The following is a 16,737-nucleotide window of genomic DNA, read 5'->3' as shown; positions in this document are numbered from 1 at the left end:
TTGAGAAAATTGGAAGTAGCGAAATCGGTCGATAGTTTTTTTTGTCATTCTTATCACTTTTTTTGTGTATAGGGATTACTTTTGCCACCTTCAAAAAATCGGGAAAAACTCCCTCCTCAATGCAATGGTTCACCATTCTAGTGAGGGGCCTCACTATATGATTTATATTCCTTTTCAGGAGTGATATTGATAACCCGTAGTAGTCCCTCGATTTACTACCCTTTAGGGAACATATTGCATCTCTTACATTATTGAAAGACACTTCCTGAAATCGAAAACCATTTTTATATTGATAGTTTGTATCTGTAAAATTCTTAGGTTCAGTAATTCCCGTTTTTGGCAAATTATCTACAAGTTCATGGGGTAAGGAAATAAAATAAGGATTAAAATCCTGAGAGCTTATAGGGATAGATGGAATTGCCTCAGGATGTCTCTTCCTGTTTATTATTTTCCACATGTTTTTGCCAGGATTATTCGATTTCAATATGAAATTATCATTTGCTGACATTCGAGCCATGCGCAAAGCTTTTCTGTACTCACAACGTACTTTATTCCGCACCATCTTTATGTCATCAGTTCTAAAGTGATTATACATGTCATTGTAAAGTCTCACTTTCTCCCTCATCGCTACCATGTTACCAGAGAACCATTTTACCCCGGAGTCGCTTGTTCTGGTTTTAATATCAACCTCTGGAAAAGATTCGAGGAAAATTTATATGAACCGATTGTGAAAAGCGTCAAAACAATCATTGGGTGACAATAAATCATCATATAGGGATTTTAATATAAACTTGATGGAAGATACTGAAACAAAACGAAACTTTTTGGATCTGTTTCAATCCAACAATAAACGAACCTACCAGAATCACAAGGACAAGTGAAACATTAATCGACAATATATTTACTAACATTGATGAGTATAAAAATAACACTAATATAAATTCACTCTTATCTGATCACATGACTCAAGTTATTACACTGAAAGTTAGCAACGTTTCTCATCAAAGAACTTTTGAGAAGAAAAGACTGTTTACTCACACCAAAATGCAACAGTTTTTTCACAGCTTGCAAGAGGCATCGTGGCAGAGTGTGTTGGAGGAAATGGACCCAGATAAGTCATACAACTGTTTTTCCGAAATAATGAAAATGTATCTAAATTTGATGTTTCCACAGAAAAAATGCACAGTTAAAGGGATTACGCAGGCATGGATAACCAATGGAATAAAAACATCAAGTAAAAGAAAAAGAATAATCTGGAAAGAAGTGCAGGAAGGTAAAACAACATTGGATTATTATAAGCGGTACTGTCATATACTCAAACAGATTATCAAGCAAGCTAAACTACTCAGTAATAGGAAATATATAATGGAAGCTGAAAACAAAAGCAAAGCTACTTGGAATCTAGTAAAAAGTGCAACAAATAAACGTAGTACACATGATACTATTTTCAACTCATTTCCTGAAGAAAACGAAGAAGTTTTACTGGACAGAATTAATTCATTTTTCATTAACTCAAATGCCAAGAATAATAACATCAAGACTAATATTAAGAACATTAAGCCTTGCAGTAAAACTATTTTTCTGAGTCCAGTCGTGGAACAAGAAGTATATCAATACATCATGAAACTGAAAAATAAAAAATCGGTTGGATATGATGAAATACCTGTGGAAATCCTCAAAAAATGTGCAACAGTTATAACAATACCCTTAACACATATAATTAACCAAACCATCCAAACAGGAATATATCCACAAAAGTTGAAAGAAGCGCTCATAATACCTATACATAAGAAAGGCAAGAAGGAAGTATTTGATAACTATAGACCTATATCACTTCTATCTAATATCAATAAAATTTTCGAAAGAATAATATTCGACAAATTTATCAAATTTTTTGAAGATAATAACATACTGGTAAAACAACAATGTGGTTTTAGGAAAGGTCGGTCTACTATAAATGCAATATACCAGGCATTGAAAACCATCATCAAATCATTGAATCAGCAACATACCACAGCGGCCTTATGCTTATATTTGTCAAAAGCTTTCGATATGGTTAATCATCAGAGGTTGCTAGCGAAAATGGAAAAATATGGAATAAGAGGTGTGGCACTAACCCTAATGAAAAATTATCTAACCAACCGAACTCAAAGGACAATAAGCAGGAGTAAAGATGGAGAGATCAAAACATCTAAGTTAAAACAAGTAGAAAGCGGAGTCCCCCAAGGTTCTATTCTGGGACCACTACTTTATATACTATATACGAATGATCTAGTTCAAACCACAGACAACGATATGGTTATGTTTGCAGATGATACCACAATAGTATGTGAAGCTGAGGATGGAAAAGAGTGTCAATTAAGTCTTGAGAACGACATGAAGAACATTAACAAATGGTTTAGCAACAACAACTTAATGCTTAATTTAAAGAAAACTAAACTTGTTTTATTCAGAGGAAGGAATGATCAAGTCAATCTGAAACATCAAGACACTAAAATTGAAACAGTTTTTAGTACACCCTTCTTGGGAATAATTATTGATCGAAATCTAGGCTGGAAAGATCAGATAGACAAGACTGCAACAACTATAGCACGCCCTGCTATGCCCTAAGGATTGTCCGAGATACAGTGGGAACAGATGCTGCATTAACCTCTTACCATGCATACATCCATTCAACAATTAGATATGGAATAATCTTCTGGGCAAGATCTACAGAAAGTGAAAGGATATTCAGATTACAAAAAAGGAGTATAGGAGTAATTTTTGGAATGCGACAAATGGAGACCTGTAGGACAGTGTTTAAAAATCATGGTATACTAACCCTATATAGTATGTATATATATGAATCCGTAATATTCGTAATCAATAACATCAGCGAATTTAAAAATTTAGAACATCCATATAATACCAGAGGGAAAAACTATCTCATTGAAGAAAAGGCTAATTTTACATACTTACAGAGAAACGTAACATATAGCCTACTAGCAATCTGGAATAAGCTACCTGAAAATTTTAAAAATCGAACACTCAATGCACAGAAGAGTGGACTCAAACGTTTTCTCATGAAAAAATGCTACTACAGTGTAGATGAGTTTCTTCAGGACAGTAACTTCGAGGAGCTGTAAACTCTGATGTAAAATGAATTATATATTTTTTTTTTCTTTGTATTTCTTTGTAAGTTGACAAGGTCAACACTGTATAGTTTAAGACTGAATAAACTTTTCTCTCTCTCTCTCTCTATATATAAAAGACCAATCTTGTTCGCTCAATATATTGTGCATCATACAAAAGCCTACCTGAGTTAAGGGTCGGTATCTGTTTTTGGTAATATAGTTAGTGAGTGCTAAGGGTCTTGGGATATTAATGCACTGTGCCTTGTGATCCGAAAACTCTACTGTTAAAATTTTGGGAAAAAAACTGCTCGATCCTGAATACCTTACAAAAATGTTATCAATGCAGTTATTGTTCCTCGTTGGCTCATATATTGTTTGCTTCAAACCGTACGATTGAAAGACCTCCAACAGTACTTCTGCGTTCCTGTCCAGTACATTATTGCTATTCATATTAAAACACACATTAAAATCACCTGCAATAGCAAGATCATCATTAATATTTACAAAATTTAAAACATTTTCAATTATATTCATAAAATTATTAAAATTACCTACAGGTGAACGATAAACTGATATCAGGGTTAACCCCTGTTTCTTTATAGCAGCTACTTCACAATCAACTTCTACTGATAATTCCACTATTTTTCCTAGGACTTCGTATTCATGGTTTCTACTTAAAATCATCGTACCTCCACGTTTATTTCTTGTTCTTGAGAAATTGGAAGCTACGTGCCAACCACTTGAGCAGTATGTGTCTGCAACCCCCAATGGCAGCCAGTGCTCTGTCACACAGATCGCATCACACATATTATTTTCCATGAGAAACAGGTCCCATTCATTTACCTTATGGGGACTCATTCAGTCCCTGAATATTCAAATGTAAAACTTGGAAGGTGTGTGTATCATCTTTAGTTTTATTGTTGGTCATGTTTATTCCTTCCGTGTGGTTTCCTGTGGAAAAACATCGACACATAAGCATCACTCGGCCAGATATCACATGATTTGGCTTTTTCTAGATTTTCTGCATTAATAGAGACTTTATAGGAATGATAGTATTCAGGATGTTTAGATTGCAACTGGGTACATACAGCCTCCTCAAAATTCTGCTTCACCATGCTTATGAAATCCGATGATGTTGTTTGTGTATTGATCCTTGAAACAAAAAGAGAAACTTTTTTAGGAATACCTTTATATTGCTATCTGTTGCCTTTCCCATAATGGACCATTTATTGTTTTTATTCTTTGATGTCTTCGAATTGACAACAGGTTTTGTTTAATGTGAATTAAACATTGAGGAATATTCAGAGGAAATCACATTTAAATTCAAATTCCATGGAAAATTATTAGGGAGCAGTTATCGACCTCATGAACTCAATACCATATCTAGGCCGAATATTGTGCGAAATTTGCAGATTCCAGCAACTCCGAAAGGCGGTCAGTGACGAAAATTGTGTGTCGTCACAACTTATATAAAAACCATACTCATTGTAATTATCATCAACATTCTTTGTTCAAAGTTTCACGTTAATAAAACATTTTAACTCCACCGCGAGTTTTACGTGGTTTGTAGTGGATTTACAACCCTCTACTCACCACAACTACTCACTGCTACTTCAACGGAGTTACGAAACGTTGAAGAAAGTAGACACATATCTTTAGAGGATATCCTCTAAAGATACATGGTCCTTCGAGCCGGATTCAACCCAACATTGGTCCTGCGAGCTGACACCAACTACCAGGGACTTTGAAACCACAACCACTGCACCCCAGAACAACAAGTCATTGGATTTACGACCCATTGGCACCAACTACCAGGGACTTTGGAACCACAACCACTGCACCCCATAACCAACAATCACCAGTAATTATCTTTCCTATCACATTTCATCATTCTTTCGAACCGATCCTGTAACCTTGTTGACAAGCTGTGGAATTAAGACTGCCCTTGAACTTCTGAGCCTGGTTGTTCAGTTTGTCGAACAAAATTCCTTCTCATTCGAACCGATCCTTCAACCTTATAAATCAATCCTCATATAACTAGACTTGACTAGACTTAGACTACTTACCTAATTCAAAATGGAAAACATCGTCGCAGATCAGATCAAAACGGCAGAAGCCATCAAAAGAATGCATACCAACATGAAGAAGGACTCCCCCTCAAGGAAAAATGCAGAATACTGCCAGAACAAAATGTGCCAACTGAAGGAAGAATGGAATGCATTCAATGAAGCGCACAAATATTTAATAGAACACATACCAGAAACTAATGAATATTTCACGAAAGACATATACGGGCAAGCAGAAAAGATATACAATCAAGCATTGTCCCACATTATAAAAATACAGGAAAAACTTCGAGACGACCAAGGAATTACAGAAGAAAAAGAAACGATGAACCAGCGACCTATGGATACGTTACGAAACAAACTGGAACTTCAAATTGCGGAATTTTATAAGCAACTAGCCAAGATTTGGACCCAGTACGAAGCCAATCAAAAACCCTACCGCTTTCAGAGAGAAGCAGTCCAGGCTCAATGGAAAATCATCTCGGAGTCCTTTCAAGAAATCCAATTAAATAATATCGACATGAGCCAAGATCCTTTGTTTCAAGAAACTTATTCAACTGTACATGACGAATACGAAGAAATTATGAAGAAATTCGAAGACGATGAACAACCAGACAGAACTTCATTACAAGGACGTCCCAATCTTCCAACATTGCCTACAGTATCAATACCAATATTTTATGGGAACTACGAAGCATGGCCAGCATTCAGAGACATATTTCTGCAACTCATACACTACAATAAATCAATTGGGGATGCTGAGAAAATCCAACATCTAAAATCCAACGTTCAAGGTGAAGCCGGTAAATTAATTCAACATCTTTCGAACACTGCGGCGAACTATGCAGGAGCATGGTCAATAATTCAGGAGCGATATGAAAACGAAAGAATTCTATTTCGCAAATGCATGGATGCCATATTATCCCAGCCCATCCTCCAGCAGGAATCAGTACAAGGACTAAAGTTACTTCACGACGTGACAAAGGAAAATCTGAACGCAATCGAAAACATGGGAATCAACGTTCAAGAATGGGGTCCGATGATAACGCATCTCCTAGAATCCAAAATGGACCCTGAATCCCGCCGTGTGTATGAGACCACCTTAAAGGAACCAAAGAAAATACAGAAGCTAGAAAATGTACTGTCTTTCATAGAACGACGATTCCAAGCGTTAGAAGGAGGCAAAACACCAGCAAAAAAATGGGAACCGATTAGAAAGCACCATCCTTTCGAATCAAGAAAGTCATGGTCAGCTAACACAGCTCACCTACAAACAACCAAATGCCCATTATGCCAAGCAGGTCATGCACTGCGAGCCTGCCAGAACTACTAAGCAATGACCGTGAAGGAAAGACTAGACTACATAATTCAAAGCAAAAGATGTCACAATTGTCTAGGACCACACCGAACAAGTTCTTGTTTAAGCAAAGTAACGTGTTTCAAATGCAGGAAGTATCATCATACAACACTTCACATATCTACTACTGGCAGCCAAAGTCGTAAAACAAACAACAAGGGTGATCAATCAAACTGGAAAACTACAGCAGCCACTTTTCGCCCACAACAGAGTACCCAATCCGAATCGACACAATTTACAACACAGAGGAACATCAGCAACAATGGACAAAATAGTTCCAATATGCAAATGGTACGAAACGAAACCATAGGGACGATCAACGGAAATAATGCCTATATCACTACAGGAAATAGAGAATCTCCGAAAAGGCAATTGCATTCAGTTGCTCTGCTTGCTACAGCATACGTCAGAGTTAAATCAAGAAATGGGGCACTACAAACAATACGATGTCTAATTGACCCAGGATCTGAAGCATCGTTCATATCAACAAACGCGGTGCAGATACTCAAGTTACAGAAACACAAGAACGAAGCACAAATCATTGGCATAGGTCAGTCTCAATCAGGGTCATCGCAACACATGGTATTCTGCGAGCTCAGACCAAGGTTCCAGAGTTCATTTATGATAAACGCAGCGTTGCATGTACTTCCACGAATTTCCAACTCAATTCCGAAAGAAAAAATTCACAACAGTCTCATTACGGAATGGAATGATATACAATTCGCCGATCCACATTTCTCAAATCCTGGACCAATCGACATGCTTTTAGGAGTTGATATATACAAGGATATCATTTTGGATGGAGTAAGAAGATCAAGCAATGGGATAACAGCGCAAAATAGCGAAATTGGATGGTTACTATACGGAAATGTGAAGAATATAAGTCCATCACTTCAGATAACTAGTTTAACTATCACTATCAATGATGAGCAGTCACTATCAAGATTTTGGGAATTGGAAGAAGCTGCAGACGAACGACGCTGTTCACCTGAGCATGAGCTTTGTGAGAGACATTACCAAAGCACTCATACACGAAATCGAGATGGATCATACACAGTCAGACTTCCCTTCAAAAGTGATGCTGAAAATTTGGGATTGTCCAAAAAACAAGCGGTAGCGCGCCTGCTGCAAATCGAGAGGAAATTCGAAACCAATCCAAGCATGGAACAGAACTACAAGGAATTCATACGCGAATACATAAAATTAGGTCACATGAAAACAGCAGAAGCTCAACCCCTCAATGGCATTCAAGTTTTTCTACCACATCAGTGCGTTATAAAGGCAGACAGCACTACTACTTCCACAAGAGTTGTTTTCGATGGATCGGCAAAAACAAGCACAGGATATAGTCTAAACGATGTTTTACACTCAGGTCCTAAGATACAACAGGATCTCACTGACATTCTCTTCAGATGGAGAAAACATCGAGTCGCCCTCACTGCCGATATCGAAAAGATGTACAGGCAAATCAAAATAGCCGAGGAAGATCAACCATACCACAAAATAGTCTGGAGATTCTCAAAGGATGAACCAATACAGGAATTTCAGTTAACCACTTCAACTTATGGCACGGTCCCAGCAGCATATCTGGCAATACGCACCCTACATCAATTAGCTGAAGACGAAGAGAAAAATTTTCCAAGAGTCGCTCAGATCGCTAAAAAGGATTTCTACGTAGACGATTTACTCACAGGGGCGGACAGCGTCGAGGTAGCTGAGCAATTGTAGAAAGAAATTACTGAACTAATGAAAAAGGGAAACTTCAATCTTCGAAAATGGAAAATGAGCAAATACCCACAAAATGGGACGGATGAATTTATTCTAGGTGACAAATATGAACAGAATATTACGAAAACACTAGGCATTGTATGGAATACAAATAACGATAGTCTGCTCTATAACATCAAATCACCTGAAATTGAAGCGATCACCAAAAGACGCATGCTTTCCCAGATTGCTGCAATATTCGACCCACTTGGTATGATATCACCAATAATTATACGTGCCAAACTACTGATGCAAGAAATATGGAAATCTGGACAAGATTGGGATGTTACTCTTCCGGAAGAAATTCGCAAGGAATGGGCGAAACTGACTCAAGAACTTCCAACGCTTCGTGAAATATGCATACCAAGATGGATACAACACAAAAAGGGTTCAAAGATGGAAATTCACGCTTTTTGTGATGCTTCTTTGAAAGCATACGGTGCTGTGGTTTACTCCAAAACTATCGATGACAGCGGGCAGATCCACGTCAGTCTCTTAGTATCCAAATCCAAGGTGGCCCCCATAAAAAACAAGAAAACTCTTCCAAAGCTAGAATTATGTGGAGCCGTTCTATTAGCGAAGCTCGTACACAGAACGATCAAAGCCCTGGACATTCAAGAAATCCCTGTGCATGCATATTCCGATTCGACGATTACACTAGCTTGGATAAATGCTGATGCCGCAAGGTTACCTGCGTTTGTTGACAACAAAGTTCGAGAGATAAAACAATTAATTGGCAAGGTCAAATGGTATCACGTTCGGTCTGAAAACAATCCCGCTGATTTAATAACCCGAGGAATAACGGCATCAAAACTAATTAGTCACAAATTATGGTGGAATGGTCCAGATCAACTAAGTCAAAATCCCACAAATATTCAGGAAATGATACAAAGCTCAACATCCGCTAACGCACTAGACACCTCAAAAAGTATAAATAGTTTGACTACAACCACCATTGAAGAAAATCCATGCATCCAAGATACTTTGGATATCTTATTACAGAAATTTGAATCATGGGAGAAAACCATAAGAGTAACAGCCTACTGCCTGAGGTTCAGCAACAAATGCCAGAAACAACACAACGCTACAGTATTTCTGTCAAGAGACGAACTACAAAAAGCAACACTAATACTTCTACGAAAAATCCAATACAACGAATATTCGTCCGAATTTAAGGATTTAAGCAACGATCGACCTCTGAGTAAAAAAAGTAGTATCTTGAGTCTAAACCCCTTCCTGGATAACCAACAATTGATGCGGGTAGGAAGGAGGACGTCTGCAAAATTCAGCGCTAAGATACGACGAGAAGCATCCTATCATTATACCCAATAGTAGCCCAGCAACAGAGAAAATAATAAGAAATGCCCATCATACTACGCTTCATGGTGGAATTCAGCTAACCCTCGCATACATTAGACAGCAGTACTGGATTCCCCGAGGAAAAGATAAAATAAGGAAGATAATACGAGAGTGCAGCATCTGTTTGAGGCAGCAAGCACAAAGTCATATTCAATTAATGGGATCACTCCCAGAGCCAAGAGTCACACCAACTAGCCCCTTTACTCACACGGGGGTAGACTATGCTGGACCCATAGCAATTCGAATGTCTAAGGGAAGAGGAAATAAGTCTTACAAAGGGTACATCGCCATCTTCATCTGCTTGACCACTAAAGCCATTCATATTGAAGCAGTTAGTGACCTGACGACAGACGCATTCATCGCCGCATTCAGACGATTTACAGCTAGGCGAGGTCTCTGCAAAAACTTGTACAGTGACAATGGCACTACATTCATTGGGGCAAAAAACAAACTCGAAAAATTGTTTCGGCAAGAAATTCCCGAGAAGGATATTGAGCAAACGCTGTCCAGAGAATTCATCAAATGGCACTGCATTCCTCCCCTGAGTCCACATCACGGGGGATTGTGGGAAGCCGGAGTAAAATCTATAAAGTTCCACCTTAAGAGGGTCATAGGCGAGAATACTCTCACTTTCGAAGAAATAACGACAGTCCTGTATCAGATAGAAGCTTGCCTGAACTCCAGACCTTTGATCCCAATCGAGGAAAAAACGTCTGAAAGCGAAATTCTAACTCCAGGTCACTTTCTCATCGGAAGACCACTACTCTCTCTGCCAACATCCAACACACTCGAGGAAGATAGTTTTCCCCATAGTTATACCAATAAATGGAAAACCATTCAGAAAATCAAATACGACTTCTGGAAGAGATGGTCCAGCGAATATTTGTCACGACTCCAGCAACGTACTAAATGGAAAAAAGTAGAGGACAACTTGGTAAATGGAGACATAGTGCTACTTAAACAAGAAGATATCAACCCAAATAAGTGGCCCCTAGCGAAAATAACAGAATGTCACCCTGGAAGTGATGGATTGGTACGAGTAGTGACAGTGACGACTGCGGAAAAGAAGAAATTCAAACGGCCCATCACCAAAATATGCAAATTACCCGTTCGACAGGAAGAAAACTGCCAAGGGTCATCAGATAAGAAGAAAGAAAACAGGAGCTCTCTGCGCATAAGCACTCTTCTCACTACTCTGCTTATTTGTAGCAATATTGCGGTGACACAAGCAAACTACACCATACAGCAACTCAAACCTGGATTATATATCGAACACTTGGGGCATGGCTACACAAACGGAGGAAAATTCAGACTCGAGCTGAAATTCCCATACGCTCAAATGGAAAAGGATCGACAGAACGTAAATCGTACCGTAGAAGAATTCAACAAATTGTGTGCGCTTACAAAGGGCATATCAGAAAGCGCACATTGTCCAGAATTCACTCACCATCTTCTAGAAATGAAAAGAGAAATCACAATGGCCATGGATAGCTTAGAAAACTCCCCCAGACTGAAACGAGGATTATTCGGTCAATTTATGACGTCAGTGTTCGGGGTGAACGATGAAGTCTACAGAGACATAAACTCCCTGGACGAAAATCAACACAGACTTATTCATCAACAATCCAAGCTGATGATATCGAGTGTGGCCACTATTGAGGAAACAGAAAAAAGGATTAATCTGAAACTCGAAAGTTTTCGGAGGAAGTTCAACGAAGGGCTGAAAGTAGTGAATCAAATGAATGCATGGTTTCACTCTACTGACCACCACGATCTAAACATACACTCACTAACCATATTACAACTCGCTCAGAATTACCTTCAGGAGTTGCAGCTCAAGTACAAGAAACTAATGGACGTCCAGGTTCACAAAAGTACCATTTCTGAATTTTTGAGCACTAGTGAAATCCGAAGAGAAATACAAAAGGCAGCGGCGAAACTACCATCCCAGCTCACCATTATAGAACAGCCAACGGCAAACTTGAGGATGTCCCGTTCACAGAATGAAATGAATATTCAAGTATTTTTCCATATTATCTACAGCCAAAATTTCGACGTAGTTCAGACTACAGCTGTCCCAAGAAAAATCACCAACGATACGTTCATTGAGATCTACATAAGCCACCCATACCTAGCGATGGAGTACAATGTGCAAAAGTATTTCGAGCTCAGCAGCGAACAGTTCGAACAAGCTATACGCATCAGCCAAAATGAATATATTCTCAACCCGTCCATAATTAGAGACATGGAAAATGATCCGAATTGCATAATTGACGAAATCTACAATCGCACGGACAAGTCAACGTGCAGAAAAACCAATATACAAGTTAGTGACATAAAATGGAAAGAATTACGCAAGGAAAATACCTGGCTTTTTGTAGCCAATAATCCCCGAAGAATTGCCGTAATATGCGACGGAAAACGAGAGGACACAACCTTGAATGGAACTGGAGTTATTCATTCTACATCAGGATGTACTATTCAAACCAAGAAAAGCACCCTGCACGCCCACACGAGAGATGAAACATCCATAATAACCACGTTCAACAAAGAGGTGCCCCCTAACATTCTTTCATTCAAAAATGAAAAGGACAACCCGGACATAGCACTCGAGCCTTCTTGGAAAGCCCCGGATATGCTGGATCAACTTCTCATTGACCGGAACGATTTAGATAGCCAATCCGAAACTCCCTGGAAGAGCGTAACTCTTCATACGTCCATTACAAGCTTTGCAACTACACTTGCTGTCATACTTATAGCAATCACTATTTACGTAGGGATGAAAAAATTCACAGCACGCTACGAAAAAACCAGCAAGGAGGAATCACCGACCAGGGAAATACCTCAACCAGCACCGAGAAGCCAAAGGCCTGCCGAAAGTGCATCGCGTTTTGAACTTGAACCTATTCAATCACTTCAAGGGCCCCCCGGAGTATGTTTAATGTGAATTAAACATTGAGGAATATTCAGAGGAAATCACATTTAAATTCAAATTCCATGGAAAATTATTAGGGAGCAGTTATCGACCTCATGAACTCAATACCATATCTAGGCCGAATATTGTGCGAAATTTGCAGATTCCAGCAACTCCGAAAGGCGGTCAGTGACGAAAATTGTGTGTCGTCACAACTTATATAAAAACCATACTCATTGTAATTATCATCAACATTCTTTGTTCAAAGTTTCACGTTAATAAAACATTTTAACTCCACCGCGAGTTTTACGTGGTTTGTAGTGGATTTACAACCCTCTACTCACCACAACTACTCACTGCTACTTCAACGGAGTTACGAAACGTTGAAGAAAGTAGACACATATCTTTAGAGGATATCCTCTAAAGATACAGGTTTGTTTGTTTGTATTTGTTGATTCACTACATTCTTTGACATCTGTCTAAGTTTGACGGCAGTATTTCCTTGTTTATTTGTTGACGTTGATTCATTTGAACTACCAAACTTCATATTTTTAGTTTTTATTCTATCTTCAGATAAAGAAACGGAAATTTCGCTGCTATCGTTGTTCATTTCTTGATTCACCTGTTTGGCTGAATGCACAGATTCATCTGAATTTTTTACATTTCCACACACAAGAGACGGTAACAATGACTTCTGCACAGATTTATGAGAGTCGGTAGGAGATCTCGTAGATGGCACCATACTAGGTGAATTTTCACCAGAAAAATTTCCTTGATTTTCTCCGATTTTTTCTAAGACATAATTATAATTCTTCAGTATTTTTATCTTATCCTGTAGTTCCTCAATCAGTTTGTCCTTACTTTCAATAATTATGTTCAAATATTGATATTCCATATTATTATTTTTGATTTCGTCATTTTGCAATGGGGTTTTACGAATATTGTTCAGCCCAACTGTTTCATCTACTTCAGTTAAACTTTCAATCTGGGAGACGGAATTCTCAAAACACACTTCGTTAAGATTAATAAGACGAGACCGCAAACTTTGGATTTCCAATTCTGCTTGACACAGTTTTGAGGTTATGTCATCACAGCAAACCAAACTTCTATCCTGGTCTACAAAAATTCCACAAATTTTCAGTACACAACTGAAATGATATGTACTATTACAATTGTTGCATGTTATGAAGGTTTTCACTTCTTTCACACACTTCTTACAGAAAGTTTCCGCACTATTATTAATACGTGGTGCCATGTTGAGCGACATATAGATAAATTATATGATATGCTTGCAGTAATTTTTTGTTGAGATCACTTGATCTTGGATGGCTAAAAGAAATCCTTCCGTTTCTGGATACATCGCACCTGATGTGAGCTACTAGTTCGACGCTTCAATGTCGACATGATCCTGGATCACCTCGTTGAAATGTCGTCCATGTAGGGGCTTTTCTCTCCATCTTTGCAGTTTTTCTTGGATTGTCTGGTGGTTGTATGACAATTGTTCCTTGTGCAGTTGTAAAGGTGTTGATTCGTCTGCTTCACATAGTACTTTGTAGATCTCTGACATGCCTGATTTGTCTTTGAAGTATGTTCGTAGGCATTAAATTTGCCCATGGGCAAGTTCCATGATGTCTAGTAGACCTCTGCCTCCTTTATTCCTCGGCAGTGTCGTCCTCTCAATGCTACTTTTCGGATGGTGCTTGTGTGCTTTCGTCATCAAGGTTCTCATTTTGCGTTGCAGGTTTTCTATATCTGTTTTGGTCCATGGAATGATACCGAAAGAGTATGTAAGAATTGAACATGCATATGTATTGATAGCTCTCGTCATGTTCTTGCTGTTGAGGTTTGTTTTTAAAATTTTGTTGATTCTCCTAATGAACTCAGTTGTTAAGTCTTCCTTCATTCTTTAAATAGTTTATTCGTCGGTTTTGTTTCATTCCTAGGTATTCATAAAGATCGTCCGATTTCATTGCTTCTATCTCCTGTCCATTGGAGAGAGCTATCGGTTCATCTTGGATTTTTCCACGCACTACACTAATAGTACGACACTTGTCCAATCCGAATTTCATCCCCCCGTCTTCCGAAAAATTTTCCACCAGTTTGACCATAATTTGCAAGTGGTTTTTGTTGCCTGTTATAAGTTTTAGGTCATACATGTATAGCAAATGATTGAGTGCAATAGTATTTCTGTTTCCTTTGACATTGAAACCTTTTTCAGTAGCATTCAGTTGTTTAGAAAGGGGGTTCAGCGCCAAGCAGAACCATAAGGGGCTCAACGAATCTCCTTGGAAAATTCCCCTTTTTATTGGAATATCTTTAGTAGTTATGTTCGCCGTAGAGAGTTCGATATTCGTTCTCCAGTTGCACATTGCATACTTCAGAAAGTTTATTGTAATTGGATCGATCTTGTATATTTCCAAAATTTTTGTCAGCCACCCATGTGGAATAGAGTCGAAGGCCTTCTTATAGTCAAAATATGTCATAAAAAGATTTCTGTGTTTTTTGAAGGCTTGGTTGCATATGATGGAATCTATTATCAGAACTTCCTTCGATCCTAGTGCATTCTTGGAACATCCTTTCTGCTGTGCTGTCATTATATTATTTGTCTCGCAATGTTTGTAGATACGAGATGCTATACATGATGTGATGATTTTATATATTGTTGGTAGACATGTAATTGGTCTGTATTTTGATGGATCCGCTGTGTGTTGCATATCCTTTATGGTTTCAACTAGCCTGCCGTGTATACACCAAAATTTTTTCAACCAAAAGTTGTGGATTCCATCTGGGCCGGGTGATTTCCAATTGTGTGTGTTTTTCAATATTTCATGGAATTCTTCTATGGAAACTGCGTTATGCGACATTTGTTCTATTGTCTCACAGAATTTCTCTTCACTTCTTATCCAATCAGCCTGGGAGTTGTAGGGGGTTGGTGTAGCCAGTTGATCTGTCCAAAAATTCTCAATATCCTCGACGGTTGGATAACTTCCTGGTGTTGCTGACATATTATTGTTTAACATTGTATAGAATTTTCTTTCGGAGTTTTCAAAAATCATATTATCCTGTTTTCTTTTATAGCTCTCATTGTATCTTCTGAGTCTTTCGGAGTACACACTAAGTTTTTGTTTCAGTGTGTCTAAAATTTGTTGAGCATTTTCATTGTTTGGATCATACGTTGTATGTTGCCGGTGACGATCCATTATTATATTCACCATTTTTTGTAATCTTCTAGACGGCGAACCTTTTGCAAATTGGGTGAGCCTCCCAATATCTTGGCGGATGCTATGAACTTTGTCTTCTAGCCTTTTTTGCCAATGTGGTTTATTTTGTTGTTCTTCTCTGGCTGGTTGCTGACTTTTAGGTTTTGGCTTCACACCTAGCACTGTTGCTATTGAAAATGCTGCACAGTATATGATGAGGTGTAATGATTAGAGATCATGGTAGTCAGAAAGATACTTGGGTATAATCTCCTTGTTGGTCATGACCAGAAGATGAGATAGTTTCTTGGATGTCCTCAATCTTGGCAGAATCGGTCGTCTCAATGGATCTGTGCCCTCAAAATCTATAACGCATCTATTCATTGTGGCAAATAATCGCTCCAGTAGTTCTCTTTGGTCTTCTTCTGGATTTTCGACGGGTGCAGCATATACAGGGTGTTTCCTAAACATGAGGCAAAAATTCAGGGTGTTGTTCCTTGGACTATTTTAAGCATGTTTTGTCCTTGGATGATTTTTGAAAAACCTCTTTGTTTCGAAGATACAGGGCGAACAACATTTTTCATATTTTTAAAATTAATAATAGTTTAAATAAAAACTAGTACGCCCATAGATCTACCTTGTAGGTAGATCAATATATCCTGTAGATCTACCTAATAGGTAGATCAATGTTGTCCATAGATCTACCTTGTAGGTAGATCATCATAGCCCATAGATCTACCTTTTAGGTTGATCAATATAGCCCATAGATCCATATTTTAATTCATTCATAAATACTTCCATATCTCCTGTAAAATCGATATCGCACTGTATAAAAAATATTCATTGCACGTATATCTTCGCAAATTATGCAAGAGAAAACAAATCTAAAGCTCTTATTCCAATTTCCAGATTTCATAAGGTCTCGATGTTCCAGAAATGTATAATTGGCGCTTGAAAATTGTAC

General features: G+C 38.2%; 3 protein-coding genes across 3 annotated transcripts; 2 read left to right on the top strand and 1 right to left on the bottom strand.

Annotated features, from left to right (window-relative positions):
• Window positions 1-553: 553 nt before the first annotated feature.
• On the bottom strand, window positions 554-4,304 carry LOC123688091. Its single transcript, XM_045627086.1, has 3 exons — window positions 3,665-4,304; window positions 3,436-3,586; window positions 554-690 (listed from the first exon to the last, which is right to left on the bottom strand). The coding sequence occupies exons 1-3, from the start codon at window positions 3,969-3,971 to the stop codon at window positions 684-686; spliced, it is 465 nt and encodes a 154-aa protein (XP_045483042.1). The 5' UTR covers window positions 3,972-4,304; the 3' UTR covers window positions 554-683.
• A 2,211-nt stretch (window positions 4,305-6,515) lies between these two features.
• Window positions 6,516-8,264, top strand: LOC123670835. Its single transcript, XM_045604404.1, has one exon. The coding sequence runs from the start codon at window positions 6,516-6,518 to the stop codon at window positions 8,262-8,264; it is 1,749 nt and encodes a 582-aa protein (XP_045460360.1).
• A 54-nt stretch (window positions 8,265-8,318) lies between these two features.
• LOC123670826 lies at window positions 8,319-9,635 on the top strand. The gene has a single exon (XM_045604391.1). It carries the CDS (start codon window positions 8,319-8,321, stop codon window positions 9,633-9,635), a length of 1,317 nt encoding a protein of 438 aa, XP_045460347.1.
• Window positions 9,636-16,737: the final 7,102 nt, after the last annotated feature.

Source organism: Harmonia axyridis, chromosome 1, assembly GCF_914767665.1.
Source record: "Harmonia axyridis chromosome 1, icHarAxyr1.1, whole genome shotgun sequence".
NCBI classification, from domain to species: domain Eukaryota; kingdom Metazoa; phylum Arthropoda; class Insecta; order Coleoptera; family Coccinellidae; genus Harmonia; species Harmonia axyridis.
Note: the sequence above shows the minus strand (reverse complement) of the source record. Positions and strands in the feature narration are given on the sequence as shown.

Bases quoted from the DNA above. Each gene is read 5' to 3' on its own strand.
- LOC123688091 (XM_045627086.1), bottom strand. From the start codon at position 3,971: ATGAGTCCCCATAAGGTAAATGAATGGGACCTGTTTCTCATGGAAAAT. The intron at 3,587-3,664 runs GTAATTTTAATA...TTGCTATTGCAG, and splicing joins AGTTTATCGTTCACCTGTAG to GTGATTTTAATGTGTGTTTT.
- LOC123670826 (XM_045604391.1), top strand. From the start codon at position 8,319: ATGAGCAAATACCCACAAAATGGGACGGATGAATTTATTCTAGGTGAC.
- LOC123670835 (XM_045604404.1), top strand. From the start codon at position 6,516: ATGACCGTGAAGGAAAGACTAGACTACATAATTCAAAGCAAAAGATGT.